Raw genomic sequence first — 25,391 nt, forward strand, 5'->3', positions numbered from 1 at the left:
AAGCTAGAGTAACTCAGCAGGACAGGCAGCTTCTCTGGAGAGAAGGAATGAGTGACGTTTCGGGTCGAGACCCTAAGATGGATCTCGACCCGAAACGTCACCCATTCCTTCACCAGAGATGCTGGATGTCCCACTGTGTTACTCTAGCTTTTTGTGTCTATCTTCATTTTAAACCAGCATCTACAATTCCTTCTTACACATGTTAATGTAGTTGTTAATTATCGGGACCTGTGATGAAAAAACACGTGAGGGCCTTTTGCCTGAAAAGCACAATTTGGCCTGGGACAAGGCCTGCTCCACTGCTCGTCATAGGGTGGCAATCAAGAAGGCTTCAACCTAATCATCCAATGCTGATTAATGGAGCGAGAACCCCCTCACAGAGACGTCAATGTTTGCCAATGCCAACCGACCCGTGACCCAAGCTACGACCACGTCAACCTACACAAAGGTGCCTTCGCTGCATTGAAAGTCACGTACAGTGGTCGTCTGACTGCAAGCAGAAAAACACAGTTTGCAGGTTCTGTCGGAAGGTAGGGCACATCGAGAGGGTATGTTATGCAAAGCAAAGTGCCGGTGGGAAAAAGGCAAACTTTGACTCGCAACTCCACACGAGTAGACAGCCATTATGTAGACATGGGGACCATTTTCAAAACCCATGGGACGAAATGTCAGAGCCAGCCTCCGTACATGGTTACGCTGACAGTGGACGATCAGCCCGTGAGGTTTGAACGGAATACAGGTTCAGCCGTCTCACTTTGATAAGCGAGTCGTCGTTACGCCAAATACCAAAATTACAGCACCCAGCTCTACAGCTACACCGGAGATAATGTCGATCCTCCCTACTACAGAAACTTCAGCGCGCGTTCCAAGCCGAAGCTTTTTGTCAATGCCGCAGCCCAACAGCCAAGTTTGAATTCAAAGAAAACTGTCAGCCAAATTTTACAAAGCCCATCCGGTCTTTACACTGCAGGCCCAAAGGTTGAAGAAGTACTGGACCGCCTACAGAAAACGTGTGTGATCGAACCGGTGCTATACTCGGTGCAGAGAGCTCTGACTGTGCCAGTCCTCATGCCCAACAGATTCTGGGCATTGGCAGTGACTCTAAGCTAACCACCAACACCGCAACAAAATTTAACACATATCCTCTATCACAAATAGACGACATATTCATCCTTCTCAGGACAGCAGTTCACAACGTTAGACCTGAAACATGCCCATAATCAACTCACGCTGGATGAAGAGTTGCGGGACGTTACAACAATCAACACACACAGGGACCTATTTCGCTCCAAGTGGCTACCATTTGGAGTGAGTTCTGCCCTTGATATATTTTCGAGCCTTATTGATAACTTAGTTCAGGATATCCCTTGTGTGTGTGCTTACCTTGATGACATATTAGTAACAGGTACATTAGAGGCACACCATCTTGAAACATTGGACAGGGTACTTCTTGCCCTGAGGAAGCTGGCTTTACACTAAAGAGTGAAAAGTGCACGTTTCTGGATGACTCAGTTGATTACCTAAGAGTTGTAAAGACAGGTGTCCATCCCCAGGACGAAAAGATCACAGCCAAAAAAGGCACGCGCTCTTTCCTAGGGCCAGTTACGCATTACAATCGGTTCAAAAATCTGTCAGCTGCAGTGTTAAAGCCCTTGTATGGATTATTCAAGAAGGACCAGCCCTGGTATAGTCAAAAGCCGAGCAGAGAGCATTCGAACAAATAAAAGCAGCCCTCAGTTCCTCTTCTGTACTGGGGCATTTGACCCTGAAAAAACCTATAATCATAAAATGTGACACCTCGCCATATGGAGTAGGTGCCGTCCTTCTGCATCGAATGCCTTGTGGCCTTTGCATCAAGAACAATGTCTCAGGCGGAGATTAATTATTCACAACTTCATCGAGAAGCCCTCGCTATTATGTTTGGTATCAAATGCTTCCACTTATACATATTTGGGCATCCTTTTGAACTCCACACAGACCATAAACCTATTAGGCTTGATGGAGGAGACACACAGTATCCAACAGATGGCGTCACCAAGAATACAACGATGGGCATTATCTCTATCTGCTTACTCTTACACAATGAAGTATACCCCCGGAAAAGAAAACATTGTTGCAGATACCTTAAGCAGAATACCAATTGTTGAGAATACACTCTCTGGCATACCTCCGTTCGAGGTTGTTCATCCCTTGCAATGCCTACATAAAATACCAGTCATGAGTCAGGTCATAAGGCAGTGGACAGCCCGTGGTCCATTCCTGTCGCAGGTTAAAAGGGGTCTACAGGTTGGTTGGCCTGCCAGCCTTCACATGAGTTTCAACCATTTACAAGCTGTAAACATGAACTAAGCCTATAGGGTGGCTGTATATTATGGGGCAATTGAGTAGTTGGTCTCCCTCAAGGCCGCAGGCGCATACTCTGTGATTTGCATGATGCTTATACTGGTGTTGTTAAAATGAAGGCGCTGGAGAGAAGCAACATGTGGGGGCCTAAAATTGATAAGATATTGAGAATATGCTACACGCTTGTCCCATTTGTCAAACAACACAGAATGCATCCCCAAAGGTACCCCATAAACCATGGGCCTGCCCGATTCCCCTTGGAAGCGCATTCATATCGATTATTTCAGACCGTTCTGGGGAAAGGTTTCTATTTATTGTTGATGCCCATTCAAACGGGATAGAGGAGCTACCTACTCATATATCATGTACTTCGGCAACTTCTATATCTAAATTACAATCAGTCATTGCTGCATTTGGCATTCCGGAAATGTTTGTATCCGACAACGGCCCGGTTTTCACAAGTTTAAAATTCATGGAGTTTGTGGAGAAGAATGGTATTAGGGCACCTGGCAACAGCACCATATCACGTAACCTCAAATGAACTTGCTGAGCATGCAAAGCACCGGTGAATCGAGGCCTTGTGAAACAAACGCAAGTCGCTTGACGAAGTTAAGTAGTTTCCTTTTCCATTGTTGGATTACTCCAAATGAATTAATGGCCACATCCCCCGCTGAATCAATGTCCAAACGCTCTTTAAGAACCAGATTCATACTTCAAGTCGACCATCCAAGAATATATGCAACAAACAAGAGGCCATGAAGCAGAACAGATACCCACACCAGGCCACGAACATTTAGTACTGAGGGCAAAATCTACACTCGACCCGCGCACAAAGAAAGCTGGCAACCAGCTGTATCCCGGCATTGTAAGAGTCAAGTGACATCTAGATCAAGTACGCAAGCGAACTGACGAAACACCCAGGGCAGAGACCAAAGCAACCATGGCGGACAAATCCATCGTTCAAGCAAACGAAACAACACATACAACACCAAGTGATGAAGGGTTGCAAGTGTACAGACCTCTTCAGCAGGTGCTCAAGAAGATATCGAGATAGAAGATGCTCCCCTGTGGTGGTCCACAAGGGAGCATCGGCCGGTCCCAGGCGTATAACAGCAGGAATCATTTCACTGTTTTTCTAAATACAGTTGATTTTTTATTTTATTTTCCCTGCAGTCCCCTCCTAGGAGGTGGATTGAATCATATTGAGAACACAGGTGCCACAACCCCTCACCAGCCATGAACACACACTTGCTTGTCTATCTCACAGTCCAACAATATCAGTGTCCAATCAAAGGTAGTCGCCTTCGAGCCACTTGTTCGATGTCCACACTCATTCACGTGCTTGGCCCCCGCCGTATCTCGCTCGGCACAACCATGTTTGCAGTGACTCAATGAACCCATGTATTCATACACTGTGGTCGTTCTTGCTCCACGCATACGTAACAATGTGCTTCGTATTGGCTCAAGTGGATTGGGTCTGTTTACCATCTGACATCCATGGCATGACCTAATATCTTTCCATCACCTTTGGAAACTTTTATTGGTGTTTATCAACATGAGGACCAAAGTTGTGCCAATGAAAGTCAAAGAAGCCATTATGAGACTCAGAAACATGAATAAAACTGTTAGAGACATCAGCCAAACCTTAGGCTTACAAAAATCAACTGTTTGGAACATCATTAAAAAGATAGAGAGCACTGCTGAGCTTTCTAATTGTAAACGGATTGGCAGGCCAAGGCAGACCTCCACAGCAGATAACAGACAAATTCTCTCTATAATAAAGAAAAATCCCCAAACACCTGTCCGACAGATCAGACACTCTTTCAGGTGTGGATTTGTCAATGACCACTGTCCGCAGAAGACTTCATGAACAGAAATACACACTGAAAGATGCAAACCACTGGTTAGCCACAAAAATAGGATGGCCAGGTTACAGTTTGCCAAGAAGTACTTAAAAGAGCAACCACAGTTCTGGAAAATAGTCTTGTGGACAGATGAGACGAAGATTAACTTATATCAGAGTGATGGCAAGAGCAAAGTATGGAGGAGAGAAGGAACTGCCCAAGATCCAAAGCATACCACCTCATCTGTGAAACACAATGGTGGGGGTGTTATGGCCTGGGCATGTATGGCTGCTGAAGGTACTGGCTCACTTATTTTCATTGATGATACAACTGCTGATGGTAGTAGCATAATGAATTCTGAAGTGTATAGACACATCCTATTTGCTCAAGTTCAAACAAATGCCTCAAAACTTATTGACCGGCGGTTCATTCTACAGTAAGCCAATGATCCCAAACATACTGCTAAAGCTAAAAAAATGGTCAATTCTTGAGTGGCCAAGTCAATCACCCGATCTGACCCCAATTGAGCATGCATTTTATATTCTGAAGAGAAAACTGAAGGAGACTAGCCCCCAAAAAAAGCATAAGCTAAAGATGGCTGTGTGGCGTCAGCTAATACACAGACCACTTATGGTCGAACCCTTGTCAGTAGCTACGAGGGCTGGCACGTGACGTCACGGCCTAGGAGGAGTGTCCTGCTACTTAAGCTTATCTCACCTCGAGACCTAGGCTGTCAACAGGTAGCTGAGCCCGAGAGAACAACCTCGCTCAGCTACAGCATCAATGACAATTACATTAGCGGACCAACTTAACATGTAACACCTGAATAAAACTACTGTTTGAACCTGCCTGACGTCTGGCCTTATTCACCACGTTTGGTGCCGCTACAGCTGCAATATAGGCCTGGCAGAGCATCACCAGAGAAGACGCCCAGCAACTGTTGATGTCCATGAATCGCAGACTTCATGCAGTCATTGCATGCAAAGGATATGCAACAAAATACTAAATAGTACTACAGGTACTTTCATTTGCATTCCATTGCTGTGTCCCTAACATTATGGTGCCCTGAAATGGGGGGGGGGGACTATGTATAAACACTGCTGTAATTTCTACATGATGAAACCAAAATGTATAAAAATGGCCTTTATTAAAATCTGACAATGTGCACTTTAACCACATGCAATTTTTCTATTACAAATCTCAAATTGTGGAATACAGAGGCAAATAAATAAATGATGGGTCTTTATCCTAAACATTATGTAGGGCACTGTATCTTTAACCTTGTCTCTTAATCGAAATGGAATTCTTCTCATTGGTTGTGCTGCAGGCTTAACATTTGGGTCTATCTTCAGTTTGACTTGACGATCACAAAATTTTCCAATGTCTTCAAATACTGGCTTGAACTTCTCCTTAAGTCGGCATATGGACTTCAGTGAGTTCACATTTATTCCAATGTGTGGCACAACTAAATGCTTGAGCAGTCTCTCTATGCATGAGTGGCTCTCCTTTCTCCTTGATGACTACAAATTCAGCCATTGTGCTTATAACCTGCTTGGACCTCTGCCTTGAAACATCCAACCGTCTGGAGTGGTTTTTCTTATTTTTAGTTAGTTTAGTGTTTTGTTTTTAAGGAGTTCTAGCTTTTTTATGTGTGGGGAGGGGGGGGGGGGGGGGGGGGAAGGGGGAAACTAATTTTCAGGGTCCCTACCTGGTCGGAGATGCAGCTTTTCTCCGGGCTGCACTTTCGACCCGTCCTCGCGGCCTACCAGCGGGCCTGGAACGGTATTTCCTGAGGGGACCGCCCGGAGCATCGGCGACGGCGGCTGCGGGTCCGAGGAGCGAGGGGACCGCCCGGAGCCTCGGCATCGGCGGCACCGGCATCGGCGGCACCGGCATCGGCGGCACCGGAGCTGCGGGTGTGAGGACGGCGGTGCAGCGCTGGAGCGCCATTGCGGGGCGGGCGGTGCCTTGCCTGGGTCGCCGCGCTGGAACTCCGGTGAGCTGGGACCGGCGTTAAAAACATCGCGGAGTGCGGGCGGCGGCGCTGAACTTTACATCGGGAGCCTGGGATCTCGCGACGAGATCGCCAGTTGAGCTCCATTCGGCGCGGCCTTGTCGGCTCCGGAAGCCACGGTCTCGAGTAGGGAGGCGGCCGTTCCAGGGTTCCCATGCCGCTGAGAGGACTCTCCCGACGCCGGCACATCATCACCCGGCGAGGACGGCCTGGAACATCGGGCCTCCGTAGCGGCAACTGTGGAGGCCTCAATAGGCCCGACTATGGGTGGACATTGGGGATGGGACTGGACTTTGTGCCTTCCCCCATAATGGGAACCATTGTGGGGGGATGTTTTTATGTTAAAGCTATTTATTATTGTTATGTTTGTATTCTTTTTTATGTGCTGCATTGGCAAAAGGAATTTCACTACATCTAGGTGTATGTGACAATAAATCAACCTTTGAACCTTTGATACATTCTCTTCTCACTCCTTCTTGAAGATTCTATCTTATCCGTTTTAAGTCTTCCCACAGTGCTCTATCAATAACATTGCTATCACTTCCTGAGTCTACTATAATGTCTACTTCCACGCCTCCAATTCTCACCAGCACCTTTGCGTGCTTATTGTTGATAGCAAAAGCATATCCTGCATCCTTCCTTGTTTCGTCACATTTACATTCACTCGAACATTTATCAACCTGGCGTAACTTTTTTTTTTAACAGTATCCATCTCTCTGCCCTCTTCTTCCTCCAACTCCATTTGTTTTTCCATCATCTCTCTTTGGTTTGCTTGGAGTTCGACTTTTTGTTCTCTTTTCCCCACCTTCTGCATGTTTAACCTCTGGCAGGGCAACATGAATCCTTGGCAAAATGTCAAAAATTCCCACATCTAAAACTCAGTCATCTTCAGCTTTGGAATGACCAATACCATGTCCCTTGCAAGTGCCAGTAGATGTCAACTTGGCTTCTTCCATCCAGTCTCATGGTCTGAAACTGGGTTTCTACAGCTTCAAATGAACAGGCAATTTTCAGTGTTTCTCCTAATGTTAGCATGTCACCTTTTTCCAAAACGCATCTTAAGCAAATTGATTTGCAACTTTGTACAACCTGATCCATGATTTGATTCTCCAACAGCTCCATAGTTGCAGCCCTCAGAAACTTGACATAATCTTGTGACAAACTGAGCGATGCTTCTCACCTCTCTTTGTATCAATTGCCGGAATACGTAATTGAAATATAGCATTTTGGACAGTGGGCCGAGGTGCTTTTTCGTTTCATTTTGTGACCCAAATCACATATCTACCTGTATTTATAACATATTGTGTAAAAATATGATAGAAATCATACCTAAAACTCGTCAAGAAGAAAACGCCTCCAATTTTCCGAGTAGTAATTGTCCAATCAATGCACGTTTGACATTGTGTCAGACGCCAATTGATCAATCACGCGCTTTGTTTCATGGTAGCTAGGCAGTGAGTACTCTGGGATCATGGCTGCCTCGTAATTACATCAAAACAATAGAAAGGTTTCGAAGAAATAAAGGTAATGCTAACCTTGCTGATAAATTTGTTTTACAATTGATTTATCTTTGTAAAATTATGATGTGAACTGTTAAATTAAAATGATAAATAAAAATGTAGAGCTAGGGTTAGGGTTAAGGTTAGGATTAGGGTCGGTCGGTCGGTCAGTCAGTGAGTCAGTCAGTCGGGCTGCTGGTAGGCCGGTGGATGCTGCGAAGGATCAGTTGGGCTGTCGGTAGGCCGGTGAGTGCTGTGAAGGGTCGGTCGGGCTGTCCGTAAGCCGGTGGATGCTGTGAAGGATCGGTCAGGCTGTCGGTAGGCCGGTGAGTGCCACGAAGGATCGGTCGGGCTGTCAGCCGGCCGGTGTTGCAGTGGGCGAGCGGGCGGTCTGACGGAGCCGTCGCTATGGGGGTGCTGAAGGCGGCCCGGGGGGCGTGCAGGGCAGTGCTGCTCCCCATCATCATCACCATGATGATCCAGAAGGGCATGCTGGCCGAGGGGGACGTGCTGAGCGGCCACACGTACGGAGCCCGCAGCCCGTCCCAAAGCAGCTCCAGCCGTGGGCAGCTCTGGAAGGGGGGGCGAATTAGGGTTAGGGTTAGGCATTTTCTTCTCAGTGGAAGATGCCTTAGCCTTCCCCCAGCCTGGTACTGCCCCAGTCCCACTATGGCCCTGACCCCCACTCTGCCCACTGGCAGTCAGTGGGGTTCAGTAATTGGCGGAACGCACAAAATCTGCCCTCACCCATTAATTAGGCAGGTTCAGGAGCCTGTGAAACCTGGGAACTCTGCGGCAGTCTCACTCAACATACACACTCACAATTATATTAATCACATTATTTTTATATAATATAATTATATATATAACCAGTCATATTCACAAAATTGTGTGGTATAATAATATATGGTTTAAATAGGCCGCAGCACAGAATTAGGCTCCCCAAAGAGTAATATGAGCATTGAGGACTAGATGGCACTTACTTTTTTGATCTAATTTTCTAATTAGCTTAATTAATTTAATTAGTGTGCAACTTTTGACACTGACGAGTTATGAATTCCTTCTCAATTATATTTTATCTAAATCTGTGCCAAACTTCAAGTAGATACCAGACTTAGGTCACAAAAGTTAATTTCTAGACACATTTTCGATGCTCGGCCCACAGCTTTATTTGTTTGCACCTCATAATGCTTCTTCAAAGCAGTCATCGCATAATCTGCTTTTCCTCTCATCTCTGGAATTATTTTGAAAATCTCCCGCACTGATGCTCCAGCATTGTACAATAACAATGCACTCTGTCGTGTGAGCTGCACCAGCATTGCTCCTTCAACAAGCAGACCTAAGCTATCAGCATTGATGTCAAATTCCTCGTCATACCTCAAACTTTGCACTCAAAACACTCGCCTCCCCATTTGGGTCAAATGAATTCAAACATAATTCCAGCTGCTTCATTAAATACCATATCTGCTTCAAACTAAACAATTACTCGTTCATCTTTTTCAGATCCTCGCTTTGATCCGAATGTAATAAACACCCCTAAAAGACACTGAAAATAAACGCTTTGTTTTATTCATATGCCATTCCTATGTTGCATCCTGGCAACATGTGTCCTCTGATCTTCCTGACTCATAGTAACACGTGATACATTTAAATATGACATCAGTTACCATGACATACTTTAATAACAGAAAACTGAACTATAAAATAAATCATTGACTATATAATCAAAGTTTCCATTTCGGATAAAGTTGGAGATAAAGTTGGTTTTTAAAAGCAGAGAAAGGGAGAGAATGAAGCAGTAAGAGAGTGGAATGCCCAAGTTATATAACTGACATTCTGTGCAGGGGAAAACTGATGACAATGGGGCACAAAAATAACACCTAAATAATAAATGGAAACATCAGAATCTACATCAATAGCTGTTACCCCCCATCCCCTCCAAAACGGCAGTGTTGAAGTCAAGACTGGGGTCAAGGTTTCTGGGGACTTTGATCTCCATCACAACAAATACGGCAGATAGGAAACAATGACACCAATTAGAATAGGGAAGAAAACGGAAACGAGCAATGATCAAGTCCTTGGTGATATTTGAAAGCTTGCCACAGATGTTTGCAAAATAGTCAAATCTACATTTGTTCTCCTCAATGTAGATTTAGCATATTTTGGATTTTAGTAGAATATAAAATAAATCACTTTCACTTAGAAAATATTCAGGTTTCTGGATAGCGGAAGCAGAAGATATAAAAGGAGAAGGAGAAGCATTCGTATCTCCTGAATTGGCACAGGAAGTTGCAGTGAGAAAAAAGTATATAATTGGAGTAACTGAGGAATTGACCAGGTTATAATGAGAAAAAAAAAATTCAGAATGAGAGACACTAACCTTTTGAATGAAGTGGTTATATAGATAGAAAGACTGAGGGAACCTTATCATAATTCCAAAGGGAAGAGGGTATGAAGAAAACAGTAGGAAACGTGACAAAATAGAAATACCCCATGAATCAAACTGAAGAATAATTTACTAATGTGGAAAATAGAAGATGTGTTTGAACATTCAGAGACATTTGCACAATCAAAAATCAAAGTACATTCTCCGCTGCCTCTGTGGTGTTCTTGATGGCTCTTCTCTCCATTCTATTTGTAGAGCGATTGCCCTGCAAAACCTCTGCAGCCAACCTCGATGGGCATACAACTTGCCTTCCAGCCCTGCTTACGGCAGTATGACCAGCTCTTTGTACTTGGTCATCTTCCTCTCGTGGGCCTCCTCCAGACGGTCCTCCCACGACACTGTCAGTTCCAACCAGATGATGTTTTTGGTCGCCTCTGAGACCAGGAGGATGTCTGGCCTCAGGGTGGTTGTGGCAATGTGCTGTGGGAACTTCAGCTGTTTCACCAGGTCTACAGAAAGCTACCAGTCCTGCGCAGTCGCCAAGATTCCTGACTACTGTGGTTCTTGGCAGCTGCACTCTGGCCTTCACGAAGGTGATAATCTGGGTGGTGGGGCGAGCTCGTCTGCAGGTGCTGATTCCCGTGCTGATGGCTTCTGCAATGGGTTTAAGAACCTGGTCATGACGTCAGGTGTATCGGCCCTGCCCAAGAGCCTTTGGGCAGCAGCTCAGGATTTGTTCCTCCATTCCCTTGCCTGAGCATTGTGGGCAATCCGGAGATTCCGCTTTGCCCCAGATGGGCTGGCAGGACATTGTACACTGCCTGGACCAGGAGCTCAGTCCAAGTGACTTTTCGGTCCATGACCTGCTCCCACCTTGTCCAGGCCCCCTGCTGCCTCAAGCCTACCGCTCTGGTAGACCTCTCCTCCTACACCATTGTTGTCACTTCCTCCTGGACCAGCCTGCGCCTCTCCTTCCCCTTGGCCTTGTCAAACTGGGGAGTTGGGAAGACTCACAGACCAGCTCTTCCCCGAGTCACTGCTCCCACCAGGACACTGTGGCGTATCCGAGACTCCACTTGCAGCACGGCTTCGCCGGCTCTCCTCTTTACCAATTTGGCAAAATGAATTTTCCCCAGATATTTCAACACTAAAAAGAATTCGAGCCAAATAACTCAGAGCTCTCATTGCTCCATTCAGTATGCATTAATTAGAGCGAATATAATTGTGATGTGCATAACAGCAATAAATCCTTGTTCAAATTACAAAGCAAGTCAAATCACAACTTATTTATTGCATTCAGTTCTGTTCATCAAAAATAGGTATTGGACCATTCGCAGAAAAAAACCACAAAACAGCTCTAAAATCAGAGATCAGCTCCAATGAAAGCCTTGAATATTTGACTCGAAAAAGCAAGAAACAGATGATCTCAGAAATAATGATGTGGTATGGAAAAGGTTAATATGGAATCTTACTACAAAGTGGATTGTATAAGAAAAACAGATATTTAAACAAAAGGCACAAATACATCACATTTTATGAAGTCTAATCAACACGTAAGAGTCAGAGGTACATTAACAGAGGCAACAAAATGAAATAATTTAAGAAATGTCAAATTGTGAAATGGGAAATATGTTGCAATAATTGAATTGCAATAGACCACGCTGTTTTTTCATCACATTTTTTCTCTGATTTTCAGCTGTGCCTATTTCAAGATATTTAAAGATTATTTTCTCATTTCTAAAATTCAAAAGTCATCCTGAACTCTATAAGCAATATCTATTTTGGCATATAATATTGCTGTTACCTTACCTTGGAATATTCTATCATAATTCAAGAACTAGACTTAACTATGCCTCTGCCATCTAATCCTATGCTATACATTCTTAGCAATAAAAAAAAGTGTTTCAAGGCAGGGAAGCTAGTGGGAAAGGAGAAGGAACCGACAAAAGAATAGGTTTCAGTTTCCAGTTGTTCGTTTCTTTATTCATCCTGACCCAAGAAAATCAGATTCAACATATAATTTTTAATATGTTTGCATAAATCATGCATAAAATGGAATCTGACAGTAGCAAAATATTTCATTTTAACATTATCAAAAATTAATCATAAAAAATTGATGAAAAATGAAAGTAGTAATAGACCATTTGGCCCTTCAAAACCTGTCTGCTATTGAATAAAATCAAGACTGATGTTCAGCTCAATGATACATCTTACACCATGTAGCACTTCAATGTTCAAGAATCTATCAACCATTATCTTAAATACACTCAAATGACTGACTATACATATATTTCTGGGGTATAGAATTCCAAAGGTTCATAACCCTTCATCTCTCCAAATCCAATAGCGGTTGGATCTTCGGAATTTTCTTTTTGTGAGGGTTGAGGATCACTATTTGAGTATATTCACAAAAGTGATCAAAAAATTGTAAACAATGAGGGAATTAAAGGATAGTGTTTGAAAGTAATGTGGAGGTAAAGGATATGCTATCATCTCACTGAACAATGGAGAAAGTAGGGTGGCCAAATTCTCCACTTCTGCTTCAACCTTTTTTGTTCTTATGTTCTCGAACAGTTGAATCATCTCACTTCAGTCATACAAGGCGAACATCTTACCTTCATACCATACCACTGATACAAAAGTCAGTAGGCAGAGGCAATAAAGTATCTCAACTTCTGCTCAGTAAAGACTCTTTCCCTGTCTCCAAGTATTTATTTCCTTAGGTTTATCAAGGTAGGTTGGACACTTTATTATACTTTATGTATTTTTTCCACATTTTATACTTCACTATTGTCATTTTTTTCTCACCAATCAAAATTCATACCATTTTTACTTAACTTCCTACCACAGTATATAATATGATAATGTAAATATGGATTAAAGCTTTATGTAAAATAATCCATTCATATATTTAACACCCTTTCCCATACTGACCTTCTTATCCTGGGCATCCTCCATTGCCAGAGTGAGGCCACATGCAAACTGGAGGAACATCACCTCATATTCTGCTTGGATATGAACATTGAATTCTACAATTTCTGGTAACTAACCGACTAACAACCACACTCTTTTAAAAAAAAACAATTCTCCCCCCCCCCCCCCCCCCGGGCTACACCTGATTCACACCCATTTATCCCCTTCCCCGTCCCCAACCATTATCTTCATTAGGATGGTATGAGACGTGAATTGGCCAAGATAGACTGGCGATTGATTCTTAATGGGTTGACGGTGGATATGCAATGGAAGGCATTTAAAGACTGCATGGATGAACTACAACAATTGTTCATCCCAGTTTGGCAAAAAAATAAATCAGGGAAGGTAGTGCATCCGTGGATAACAAGGGAAATCAGGGATAGTATCAAAACAAAAGATGAAGCGTACAAATTAGCCAGAAAAAGCAGCCTACCAGAGGACTGAGAGAAATTCAGAGACCAGCAGAGGAGGACAAAGGGCTTAATTAGGAAAGGGAAAATAGATTATGAAAGAAAACTGGCAGGGAACATAAATGACTGCAAAAGCTTTTATAGATATGTGAAGAGAAAAAGATTAGTTAAAACAAATGTAGGTCTCTTGCAGTCAGAAACGGGTGAATTGATCATGGAGAACAAGGACATGGCAGACCAATTGAATAACTACTTTGGTTCTGTCTTCACTAAGGAAGACATAAAAAATCTGCCGGAAATAGCAGGGGACCGGGGGTCAAATGAGATGGAGGAACTGAGTGAAATCCAGGTTAGCCGGGAAGTGGTGTTAGGTAAATTGAATGGATTAAAGGCCGATAAATCCCCAGGGCCAGATAGGCTGCATCCCAGAGTACTTAAGGAAGTAGCCCCAGAAATAGTGGATGCATTAGTGATAGTTTTTCAAAACTCTTTAGATTCTGGAGTAGTTCCTGAGGATTGGAGGGTAGCTAATGTAACACCACTTTTTAAAAAGGGAGGGAGAGAGAAAAGGGGGAATTACAGACCAGTTAGTCTAACGTCAGTAGTGGGGAAACTGCTAGAATCAGTTATTAAAGATGGGATAGCAGCACATTTGGAAAGTGGTGAAATCATTGGACAAAGTCAGCATGGATTTATGAAGGGTAAATCATGTCTGACGAATCTTATAGAATTTTTCGAGGATGTAACTAGTAGAGTGGATAAGGGAGAACCAGTGGATGTGTTATATCTGGACTTTCAGAAGGCTTTCAACAAGGTCCCACATAAGAGATTAGTGTACAAACTTAAAGCACACGGTATTGGGGGTTCAGTATTGATGTAGATAGAGAACTGGTTGGCAGACAGGAAGCAAAGAGTAGGAGTAAACGGGTCCTTTTCACAATGGCAGGCAGTGACTAGTGGGGTACCGCAAGGCTCAGTTCTGGGACCCCAGCTATTTACGATATATATTAATGATTTGGATGAGGGAATTGAATGCAACATCTCCAAGTTTGCGGATGACACGAAGCTGGGGGGCAGTGTTAGCTGTGAGGAGGATGCTAGGAGGCTGCAAGGTGACTTGGATAGGCTGGGTGAGTGGGCAAATGCATGGCAGATGCAGTATAATGTGGATAAATGTGAGGCTATCCACTTTGGTGGCAAAAACAGAAAAGTAGATTATTATCTGAATGGTGGCCGATTAGGAAAGGGGGAGATGCAACGAGACCTGGGTGTCATGGTACACCAGTCATTAAAAGTAGGCATGCAGGTGCAGCAGGCAGTGAAGAAGGCAAATGGTATGTTAGCATTCATAGCAAAATGATTTGAATATAGGAGCAGGGAGGTTCTACTGCAGTTGTACAGGGTCTTGGTGAGACCACACCTGAAGTATTGCGTACAGTTTTGGTCTCCTAATCTGAGGAAAGACATTCTTGCCATAGAGGGAGTACAGAGAAGGTTCACCAGACTGATTCCTGTGATGTCAGGACTTTCATATGAAGAAAGACTGGATAGACTCGGTTTGTACTCGCTAGAATTTAGAAGATTGAGGGGGGATCTTATAGAAACTTACAAAATTCTTAAGGGGTTGGATAGGCTAGATGCAGGAAGATTGTTCCCGATGTTGGGGAAGTCCAGAACAAGGGGTCACAGTTTAAGGATAAGGGGGAAATCTTTTAGGACCGAGATGAGGAAGACGTTTTTCACACAGAGAGTGGTGAATCTCTGGAATTCTCTGCCGCAGAAGGTAGTTGAGGCCAGATCATTGGCTATATTTAAGAGGGAGTTAGATGTGGCCCTTGTGGCTAAAGGGATCAGGGGGTATGGAGAGAAGGCAGGTACAGGATACTGAGTTGGATGATCAGCCATGATCATATTGAATGGCGGTGCAGGCTCGAAGGGCCGAATGGCCTACTCCTGCACCTATTTTCTATGTTTCTATGTTCCTTCACCTGGTTTCATAATTTGTTCCTCTTCCATCCTTGTCTCGCGCTTTTTGTCTCTTCATCTCTGTCCATTGTCCAACCTAGGGTGGCACAGTTACTGATGCAGAATCAGGATCTGATTATGGGTTATAACTGTATGGAGTTTGTACGATATCCCTATGACTGCGTGTTTCCTTTTGTAATTATCCCTAGAGTGGAGGATAGAACTAGTGTACGGGTGATCGTTGGTCGGCACAAACTCGGTGGGCTGAAGTGCCTGTTTCCACATTTTATATCCAAACTGTAAACTCAGTCATCTACTTATCTGCCCCCCCCCCCCCCCAGATCCCCCCCCGCATATGCATCCACCTATCACTTGCCAGGCTTTTTCCTGTACCAACATATCTTCCAACCTCCTCCATCACCACTATCGGTATGAATCAGCCATTCAATGTGATCGTGGCTGAAGAAGGGTCCTGATCCGGAATGTCACTTATTGTTATTCTCTAGTGATATGCTGCATGACCCTCTAAGTTACTCCAGCACTTTGTCTCTTTTTGCCTTATCTGCAGTTGTATTTCTCATCTCCACTAGTATCTTCCTCAATAGGATAAATGCCATTGTTTCATGAATTGAAGGAATAGGAACATTAATAGTTTGTGATAAAACTGTAGAACATATTGAAAACAAAAGGCAGTTCATTCTGATGGCAAGTCTTATTAAAAAATATATAATGACAAACTATAAAACATGAGGATTTATACTGATAAAACAATGGGATTTATACAGTAAACCATTTAGGCTTACATACAATATCTGAAATCCCCTTTTTCACTTGTCATACATTTAAAAGGTTTGAGCTAAGAATGACAAATTCTTGCATTATTCATTGTTCCAATAAATATTTAATCCTTGTGTTAAATCACATGATTCATCTCCAAATGAAAAAAGCAAGGCACCAACAGAAAAGTTGGTATTTGCAAAACCAGAGTTTAGTTGATCGAAATATCAAGTATTACTTATTCGATACGTGTAAGTTTAAAAAAAAAAATGAGAGCAAACAGAATTGCAGACCAGTTTGCTTGGGGCAGTAGCGTGAAAATGTTACTGTTTATTTTGAAAGATGTAAAAGTGGAGCATTTGGGATACAGTTAAAGGATCAGTCAAAGATAGATACAAAATGCTGAGAGTAACTCAGGGCTTCAGGCAGCACCTATGGAGAAAATGGATGGGTGAAGTTTCGGGTCAGAACCCTTCTTCAGATTAAAGGATTGGCCAAAATCAGCATGGATTTATGAAAGGTAGATCATGCATGACACATTTATTGGATTTTTTTTTGAGAAATCTAGTAGAGAGGATGAAGGAGAACCAGTGGATATGCGCATTTGAAAAGGTTGTTAACAAGATCTCATAAGAACGTACTGCACAAAATTAATGGTTATGTGCTGTAATCAAAGGAGAGCTGATGTTATACAGAAAATAAAGGAGGAATAAACACGCCTATTTCTATGTGGCAGCCAAAGGACCAGTGGAGTACTATAAGGTTGAATCTTTGGATGGCAGGTAGTCACAACACTACTGATTTACATGAGAACGAAGGACCTCCAAGTTTGTTAGCTATTTATATTATATGTACAAAGATATAATACAAATAGCTAATGAATTAAAGGAATCTAGGGAGAAAGCAGTTACAGGGTAGTAAATTTCAGGCAAAGACAGAGCAGACTTTAAGAGTCAGATGACAAAATGTAAACATTTTGTCAAAAGTATTCTACCGCAGATTATGTACTGCCTGGTTTTTGTAATTCTATTAGAACTGATAAGGAGGGCTTAGTAGGAGAGAAAATTGTGGCTGCACAAGATCAATTTAATAGAATTTGATGGACTGAAATCCAGGCTGCCAGATTAATAACCTGAAATTGAAAAGAAAATATTTTAGCAACAAATGAAGTGGGGCAGAGGTTAAGATTAGATTAGATTAGATTAGATTCGTTTATTGTCATTCAGACCTTTCGGTCTGAACGAAATTTTGTTTCCCTGCAGTCAGACATATAATTTAAAAAATGACAAAAACATACAATCAACACAAATTTAACATCCACCACAGTGAATTCACCAAACACCTCCTCACTGTGGTGGAAGGCAAAATCTTAAAGTCTCTGTCTCTTCCCTCTTTGTTCTCCCTCTGCGCCGAGGCGACGGTTCAAACTCCGCGGGTGGTCGCTGCAGACGCTACAGCTTCGGGGCCGAGTCGGGTCTCCGCTGCCGCTGCCTCCGCCACAGCTCCAGGGCCGAGTCGGGTCTCCGCTGCCGCTGCCTCCGCCACAGCTTCGGGGACGAGTCGGGTCTCCGCTGCCGCTGCCTCCGCCACAGCTTCGGGGCCGAGTCTGGTCTCCGCTGCCTCCGCCACAGCTTCGGGGCCGAGTCGGGTCTCCGCTGCCTCTGCCACAGCTTCAGGGCCGAGTCGGGTCTCCGTTACCGCTGCTGCTGCCGCCGCCACAGCTCCAGGGCTGAGTCGGATCTCCGCTGCTGCTGCCGCCGCTACAGCTTCGGGGCCGAGTCGGGTCTTAGTTGCCGCTGCTGCTGTCGCCGCCGCCACAGCTTCGGGGCCGAGTCGGGTCTCCGCCGCTGCTGCCGCTGCTACAGCTCCGATGCCGCCAGCTCCGCAATTAGGCCTCGGCGCAGACGGAGACGGGGAATACGACCGAAGAAAAAGTCGCATCCCCCGAAGGAAGAGACCAAAGCATGTTTCTCCCACCCCACCCACACACATACACAACTTAATAAAACAAAATTAACTAAAACATGACAAGGAACAAAAACAAAGAAAAAAAACAGACGGACTGCAGGTGGGCCGCAGCTGTTAAGCCAGCGCCACCATCTTGAACTAACTAAGGGTAAGGTAGGCGATGTTACATCTAACTAGCTTTTGCAAAGATGTGAATGAGGAATCAGAAGCTCTGCATGGATCTAATTACAAACTCATCCTTCCTTCACCTAACCTCGAATGTGCCATTCCAACAGACGTCACTGGATAGAAACATTTCCCCTTTCAATTTGCGAAAATGATAAGAACAACTACAATTCCCCAGTTACTTTCTCATCAGATAGCAACTTAACCCTGCAGCTCAGATGTTGCTGGTCTGTATGGCTTGTTCTAAAATATTTATCGTTGATACGTAATATTTAATTTTGAATGCAATACATTAAAATAATTCAAGGTAGAATTAAAATACTTCACACAATTTGTTTGAAAGTTATGACAGAACTAAACTCCCTATACATTTTTATAGATCAAACTGGGTGAGAGAGTCAACAATATGGAAACATTACCATTGATAATGAGAAAGCAAACCAGTTCCATTGTTAGCCAAATCATCCTCTTGTGCAAAAACCAATGTAACTGCATATTTACTATTTTGTTTCATAGTAATTTGTGCAATAATAAATATAATTACCCTCCATTAATTTAGCACAACACATTTCACTGACTTCTGAAGTTGAGGTTTATGAGAATTTGGATACAGAATACAATATATATAGAATCGCCTAGTAATGCTGGACTTGGTTTATGTTTACAGAATATTTTATGTTTTATTGAGAACTTTGAAAGTTGGGATCATATGTAGATATAGAGTTTACAGCACTCAATGTAATTTTGGACAGCAACTCATCCAATTTAATAGTTCTCAGTTGTAGCACGAGATCTGAATGAAAACATTGTATTTAAAATGCATATAAAACCTACAAGCTTTTACCAGTAGAATATTAACGCTGGAAAAATGCATACTTGAATTCAAGTCAAATAGCTCTCAGTATAACTGGGGCATAGGTCTTTCTTTTTTATCCAACACTAAACACTTCAATAACACTTTTACATTATGCTTAAACATATTGCCAGAGTAATCTTTACTGGAAATCAAAAAGGCTACTAAAGTATTGTGATGTATTTTGGGAACAGAGACATGAATAAAATACTTACTTTGTTTAATTAACCTTTTGTCTGCCACAATTATGTTCTCAGCATCAATGACGATGACTTTTCCATCCCGAGATCCAACAGCAAAGTTATCAAAGCTGACATCGAGGAGGTAGAGCGCAAATTCAAAATCATTGTTAGTGAGTTGCTCAGCGATTTCCAACAGCTGCCAGGCCAAGTCTACTCGTTTTTCCCAAGGTGCATGGTAGAAACTCCAAAGTTCATTGCCTACATAATTTACAGCCACCATTCTCCCACAGGCTCCAAGGTATTTTGCAAAAGGCCATCCTTCATCTGATGGAAAACTCTATGTAGACAAAGGAAAATATGCTCAAGTATTATCTATACAATGAAGCTTAATAATTCATAAAACAATCTACAAGTTACATGGTTTTGAACATTCTTATATTGTAGGAATTACAGATTCAAGGTCTCATATGCTCTGTTAAAAAAAAAAGCAACGTCCAAGAATTATTTGATCGGTAACTGATTCTCAGCCAAAATGCGAAGCTTATTACTTCTGTCTTTTTTATTTCCATTTTCCTCTACAAATACTTTTCCAATTTATTTGGGAAGGAGACTTGTTAAACATCTGAAGTGAGGAGGGGTCGTTGAATGATTCTAAATGATCTGGCAACTATTAATTCTTGGTAAAACAAATTTGATCATCATAATGCTGCTTACGCAAGATTGCCCATTTTCAATTTGGCTGCTGTGCTTGCTATGGTACAAAATTCACTACACTTCATTGGCTGGATTGTGAAAAGCACTACACAATGGAAATCATTTTTAATAATCACTAGACCAAGTGCAGACCCGTTGGGTCTGTTCCTGCAACGCCCGGTTGCGGTGGGGGGGGGGCTTTGGGGGCGGCATGCGGCGTCACACGCACTAACCATCCCCACAGACACGCTAACTATCCCCCCTTGATATTATATTAATATTATTAAGAGAAGGGGGGGGGGGGAGAGTGAGGCCAGAGAGAATGGGCAGAGAGAGAAAGGGGAAAATGGGAAGAGACAGAGAGAGGGGGGCAGAGACAGAAGGGCAAGAGACAGAGGGAGAGGGGGGTGGAGGGGTGGAGGAGATGGAGGGAGGGTGGGGAGAGAGATGGGAGAGAGGGGAGGAGGACTGAGAGGGTGGGGTAGTGGAGAGGTGGAGGGGGTTTAGGGGAGGGATGGGGGGGGGAGAGGGAGAGAGGGAGAGGGAGAGGGGAGAGGGAGAGGCGAGGGGGAGAGAAGGGGGGTAGAGAAGGGGGGGAGAGAGGAGAGGAGGGGGAGGGAGGGGAGGGGGAGAAGGGGGGGGAGAAGGGGGAAAGGGAGGGGGAGAGAAAGGAGGGGAGAAGGGAGGGAGGAAGAAGGGAGGGAGGAGAGTGGTAGGGCCGCCTAGCAGCCGTCGGCCTCAGAGTGAGCCTCAGTAGGGCCGCCCAGCAACCGTTATCGTTGCGCGGGGCACGCGATGAGAAGGTGGCCCTGGCGGCCATTACTCCCTCTGGATCTTTATCCGCAACACAGCGGGAGGCGAAAAAATGACGGGGGGGGGGTGGTGGGGGGGAAGGATGGTGAAAAGAGCGCCTGCGCGTTGAGTGCATCTGCTTTAATCGAGTGCGGGGGAGGAGGGGGGGCGATGCTGCGAGCAAGGGCATTGTGACGTCCGCAGCTGCCGCAACGGTTTGATTTAAAAAAAACAGTCTGTTTTGTGAACAACTTTATTAAAAATCTGGGGAAATAATTGATCAAATTTAGGGAGGAGTCCATTTCCGAAATCATAAGTTAAATCGCCACCGAAATATGTAAAAATCTCAGCGTATTTGTGTCTGGTTTTCGAGAAAATACGTTTCAAATACAAAATGACATACACCCACACACACACACACACACAGAATTTTAATAGATACTAGACCAGAAGGGGGGAGAGAGAGAGAGAGAGGGAGGGGGGAAAGAGAGAGAGGGAGAGAGAGGGGGGGGAGAGAGAGGGGGGAGAGGGGGAGAGGGAGAGAGGGAGAGAGGGAGAGAGAGAGAGAAAGAGAGAAAGAGAGAGAGAGAGAGAGAGAGAGAGAGAGAGAGAGAGAGAGAGAGAGAGAGAGAGAGACGGGGAGAGAGAGAGATGGGCGAGAGAGGGGGAGAGACAGAGAGAGCGAAATGCAACCGTGCGTCACGCATTCAGAATGTTCTGGAAATGAAGCATCAAGCACGAAAGCTGGCGGCAGCTCTATGGAATTCAGTGGAGGACCCCTCCCCCCAACACACACACACACACAGCGGGTCGGATCTAAGCTGTCAAAGACAGCAATTTTTTTTTTTAACTGTCAGGGGGCATTGTGAGGTCGCAGGGCGGGTGGGGGGGCAGGGCCGGGCGAGACCAGGGGCAGTTGGGCCAGGTGCAAAGGCATTGGAAGGTCAGCGGGTGGGGCCATGCGGGGTCAGTAGCCAAGCTTGGGGGGGGGGTAGGGCAGGGAGGGGCCTGGAGGCAGTTGGACTAGGTGCAAAGGCATTGTGAGGTCAGCAGCTGAGTAACCTTAATATTTTTTTGAATGTCAGGGAGGGGGAGAGATCTCCCACCTCTGTCCCATTGTGACATCATATGTAAATGAGATCCATTGTGATTGTACATTTGTGAGATGGCACTGTGACTCATGCAGCAGTTTGGATTTACTGGGACCACGTGAAGATTGCAATCTCCCATCCCTGTCCCATTGTGATGTCATATATGTAAATGAGATCCATTGTGATTGGACATCTGTGAGGTAGCACTGTGACATGCAGCAGTTTGATTTTAAAAATGTTTGATGTTTTGGGAACAATTTTATTCAAAATCTGGGGAAATAGAGAGTCAAATCTAGAGGAGTGGATTTCTGAAATCATGTTAAATCCCTAACGAAATATGTAAAAATCTCCGCGTCTTTGCATCTGGTTTTCGAGGAAATACGTTTCAAAGGCAAAATGACATACACCCACACACACACACAGAGTTTTAATATATAATAGATGATAGACTTGAATTTATCCTCTCACTATCCTCTTTCCAATAAAAATGTCAACTAGTAGAATTAACAACTCCCTCAAAACTAATGTCCACCTCACTTCATGAAATGTCGCTAAATATCAGCTCGACATAGCATTACCTGCTTAATTATTGTGGGTCAAATGTCCTCTATTGCATTTTCTTTTCTAACTATTTTTCCATTCATCTTAAAATCATCATAACATTTTCAAATACAAAGTTCAAATGAGAAGTTCAAATTTCAAACCTGGTTAGAGTGACATAGTGACATAGCTATTACAGCTCTTGCCTCAACGCCAGAGACATACATTCCTGATGTCAGGTGCTGTGGAGTTTTTCAATAATAATAATAATAATAATAATAACTTTATTTATACAGCACTTTAAAAACAACCACTGTTGCAACAAAGTGCTGTACATGACTAATCATGAACAAAAAATTATTACAAGACAATAAAATCATTAAAAAAGAGAGTAAAAACAATAAAAAACATTAAAAACACTAAAACAGGAGCAAAGTCTCATGCAGGGTCAAAAGCCAAGGAATAGAAAAGGGTTTTAAGTGGTTTTGAAGATGGACAGTGAGGGGGCCTGTCTGATGTGCAACGGCAGAGTGTTCCATAATGTCGGAGCAGCAACAGAGAAGGCTCTATCCCCTCTGAGCCTCCGCTTAGACCTCGGTACCTCCAGGAGCAGCTGATCTGAGGCACCGGGCAGGAGCGTAGGGATGAAGCAGCTCAGAGAGGTAAGGCGGGGCGAGACCATTTAAAGATTTAAAAACAAATAAAAGAATCTTAAAATGAACTCGAAAGTACACCGGCAGCCAGTGGAGGGAGGCCAGAATTGGCGTTATGTGCTCCCTCTTTCGAGTTCCAGTTAAAAGGCGAGCAGCAGCATTCTGAACCAACTGGAGACGAGCCAGGGAAGATCGAGTAACTCCAAAATAGAGTGCGTTACAGTAATCCAGCCTAGACGTGATGAAGGCATGGATTACTGTTTCAAAATGCTGCCGCTCAAGAATGGGCTTCACCTTTGCCAGCTGCCTTAAATGAAAGAAGCTGGACTTAACTACCGCGCCTATTTGATGATCTAATTTAAAATCACTGTCCATCTTAAAACCCAAGTTTAAAACTGTTGGCTTCACATACAGTGCCAGGGGACCCAAGTCAACAGGGGAAGGTTCACGGCAGCCATTGGGACCAAACACTATCACCTCTGTCTTATTTTCATTAAAACCTAGAAAGTTTAGGGCCATCCAGGATTTAATGTCATCAAGACATAACAGAAATGACATACACCCACACACACACACACACACACACACAGAGTTTTAATATATTTAATAATAATTTCAAAGTCCCTGTGACCACATGGAATTCCTCCAGGTGCTCCTATTTCCTCTCACATGGGTTGATATGTTAATTGGTCCTGTAAATTACCCCGAGTGAATAGGCAAATGGTTGAAGTTGGAGGATTGATGAGACTATGGACAGAATTTTGTTTTAAATGAGATTATTGTAGTATAATTGGGTGGTTGATGGTTGCTGCAGATTCAAAGGGGCAAAGGGCCTGTTTCTGCGATTTATGTATCTATGACTAAGTCTGTGAATAACAGAAAGGTACTGGAGAATAATTAAGGATATTTTATCTAACAACTACAGCCACAATGACACATTTTAACATATTTGAAGGATAAACCAGCTTTCCATTTAGATTATTTTTGTTACTCAACAATATTATTCAAATGAATTTTCTCTGCATTAGATTTTAGTTCCTCAACATAAACAATTACATTTTCTCTACACTACATGCATCTTTTATACCAATACAATATGTTGCAATTAGAAATCAAAAGTCAAACATATATTTTGTACTACCAGCATTTAATATCTTTTGTATCAAAAAGAATATCAATATAGAAAAAGAAAAAGAAAGAAATCTCCAGATATCTTTTTTCACAAAAAGGTGAACATAATGCAGCGGTATGTGTGTTATGGCGTTAGTTTTTCCATCCAATCTGCTCGAGTTGTTATAAAGTAACACTGTAATTTCTGCAAAATGTTGTTCTGTTTGATCAACCTTTTAAAAAAACAAATGATGAGCAAGGAAACGTAAAGGACGCCACATCAGGAGCACTAAATACAATAGACAAGGTTGGAAGAGATGCACGTGAACCACTGTCTCACTTGGAAGGGCTGCTGGGGTCTCCGGATGGAAGTGAGAAAGGAGGGCAAGTCAGGTGTCATATCTCCTGTGATTGTCGGTGAAGGTTCTGGGAAGGGTTTGGCTTGGTGAGAACGGATGAGTGAATCAAGGAATTGCACAGCAATTAGTGGATGAAAGGTGAGGATTACAGCAACTATCCTTCTCATGTATGGAAGAATAGGACCGCAAGAGCCAAATTGCGGGACATGAGACGATACATGAGACGAGGGCTCCATTCCCAGAAGCATGCGGGGAGGGGAGTTGCAGAAGGAAATCACATTTACTGAAGAAAAAATACATCATGGATGTCCTAAAGTGGAGGGCCTCATCTTGGGAGCAGATATGGCAGAGAAGAATAAATTGACATTAGGAGATTGCAAGACGGAAAGTGGGAGAAGGTTGTCAAAGTATCAGCGGTCGTCTATGGGTTCGTAGTTAATAATAAACATAGTCTTTGCTATCTGGAGGATAACAGACCATTAATAGTATGTTTAAGAACTACATATGTGACACGTGCATATGATTTACTGAATATCAAGGATACAAAACATCTCTGCAGCAAAGTAATAAGGCAGCAGTACAAAATGAAATCAATTCTGTATACCCCAGGGGGCATTTTGTTTCACTTGCGCACTCTCCAGCTACAGCATTTTTTTTTTAAATCACAATATTACCTATTATAATTAATACAATTCATCAAACTACAAACCAAAAATCGTATTTCTAAACAGGGTATTGTTGAGATATCTAGAGCACCACATACAACTTACATCT

The 25,391-nt window shown here is 43.4% G+C and overlaps 1 protein-coding gene and 1 long non-coding RNA gene across 3 annotated transcripts in view; one reads left to right on the top strand and one right to left on the bottom strand.

Annotated features, from left to right (window-relative positions):
• dipk2a (divergent protein kinase domain 2A) overlaps window positions 1-25,391 on the bottom strand; it is a 182,736-nt gene that overhangs the window by 82,710 nt on the left and 74,635 nt on the right. For both annotated transcript variants that reach the window (XM_033031897.1, XM_033031896.1), the window contains exon 3: window positions 19,413-19,716. In XM_033031897.1, the coding sequence (XP_032887788.1) occupies window positions 19,413-19,716 (304 nt within the window). The remainder of the gene's footprint in view (window positions 1-19,412; window positions 19,717-25,391) is intronic.
• LOC116979944 overlaps window positions 1-25,391 on the top strand; it is a 75,706-nt gene that overhangs the window by 48,808 nt on the left and 1,507 nt on the right. The window lies entirely within an intron of this gene.

The sequence above is a fragment of the Amblyraja radiata genome, chromosome 13, assembly GCF_010909765.2.
Source record: "Amblyraja radiata isolate CabotCenter1 chromosome 13, sAmbRad1.1.pri, whole genome shotgun sequence".
Taxonomy (NCBI): Eukaryota; Metazoa; Chordata; class Chondrichthyes; order Rajiformes; family Rajidae; genus Amblyraja; species Amblyraja radiata.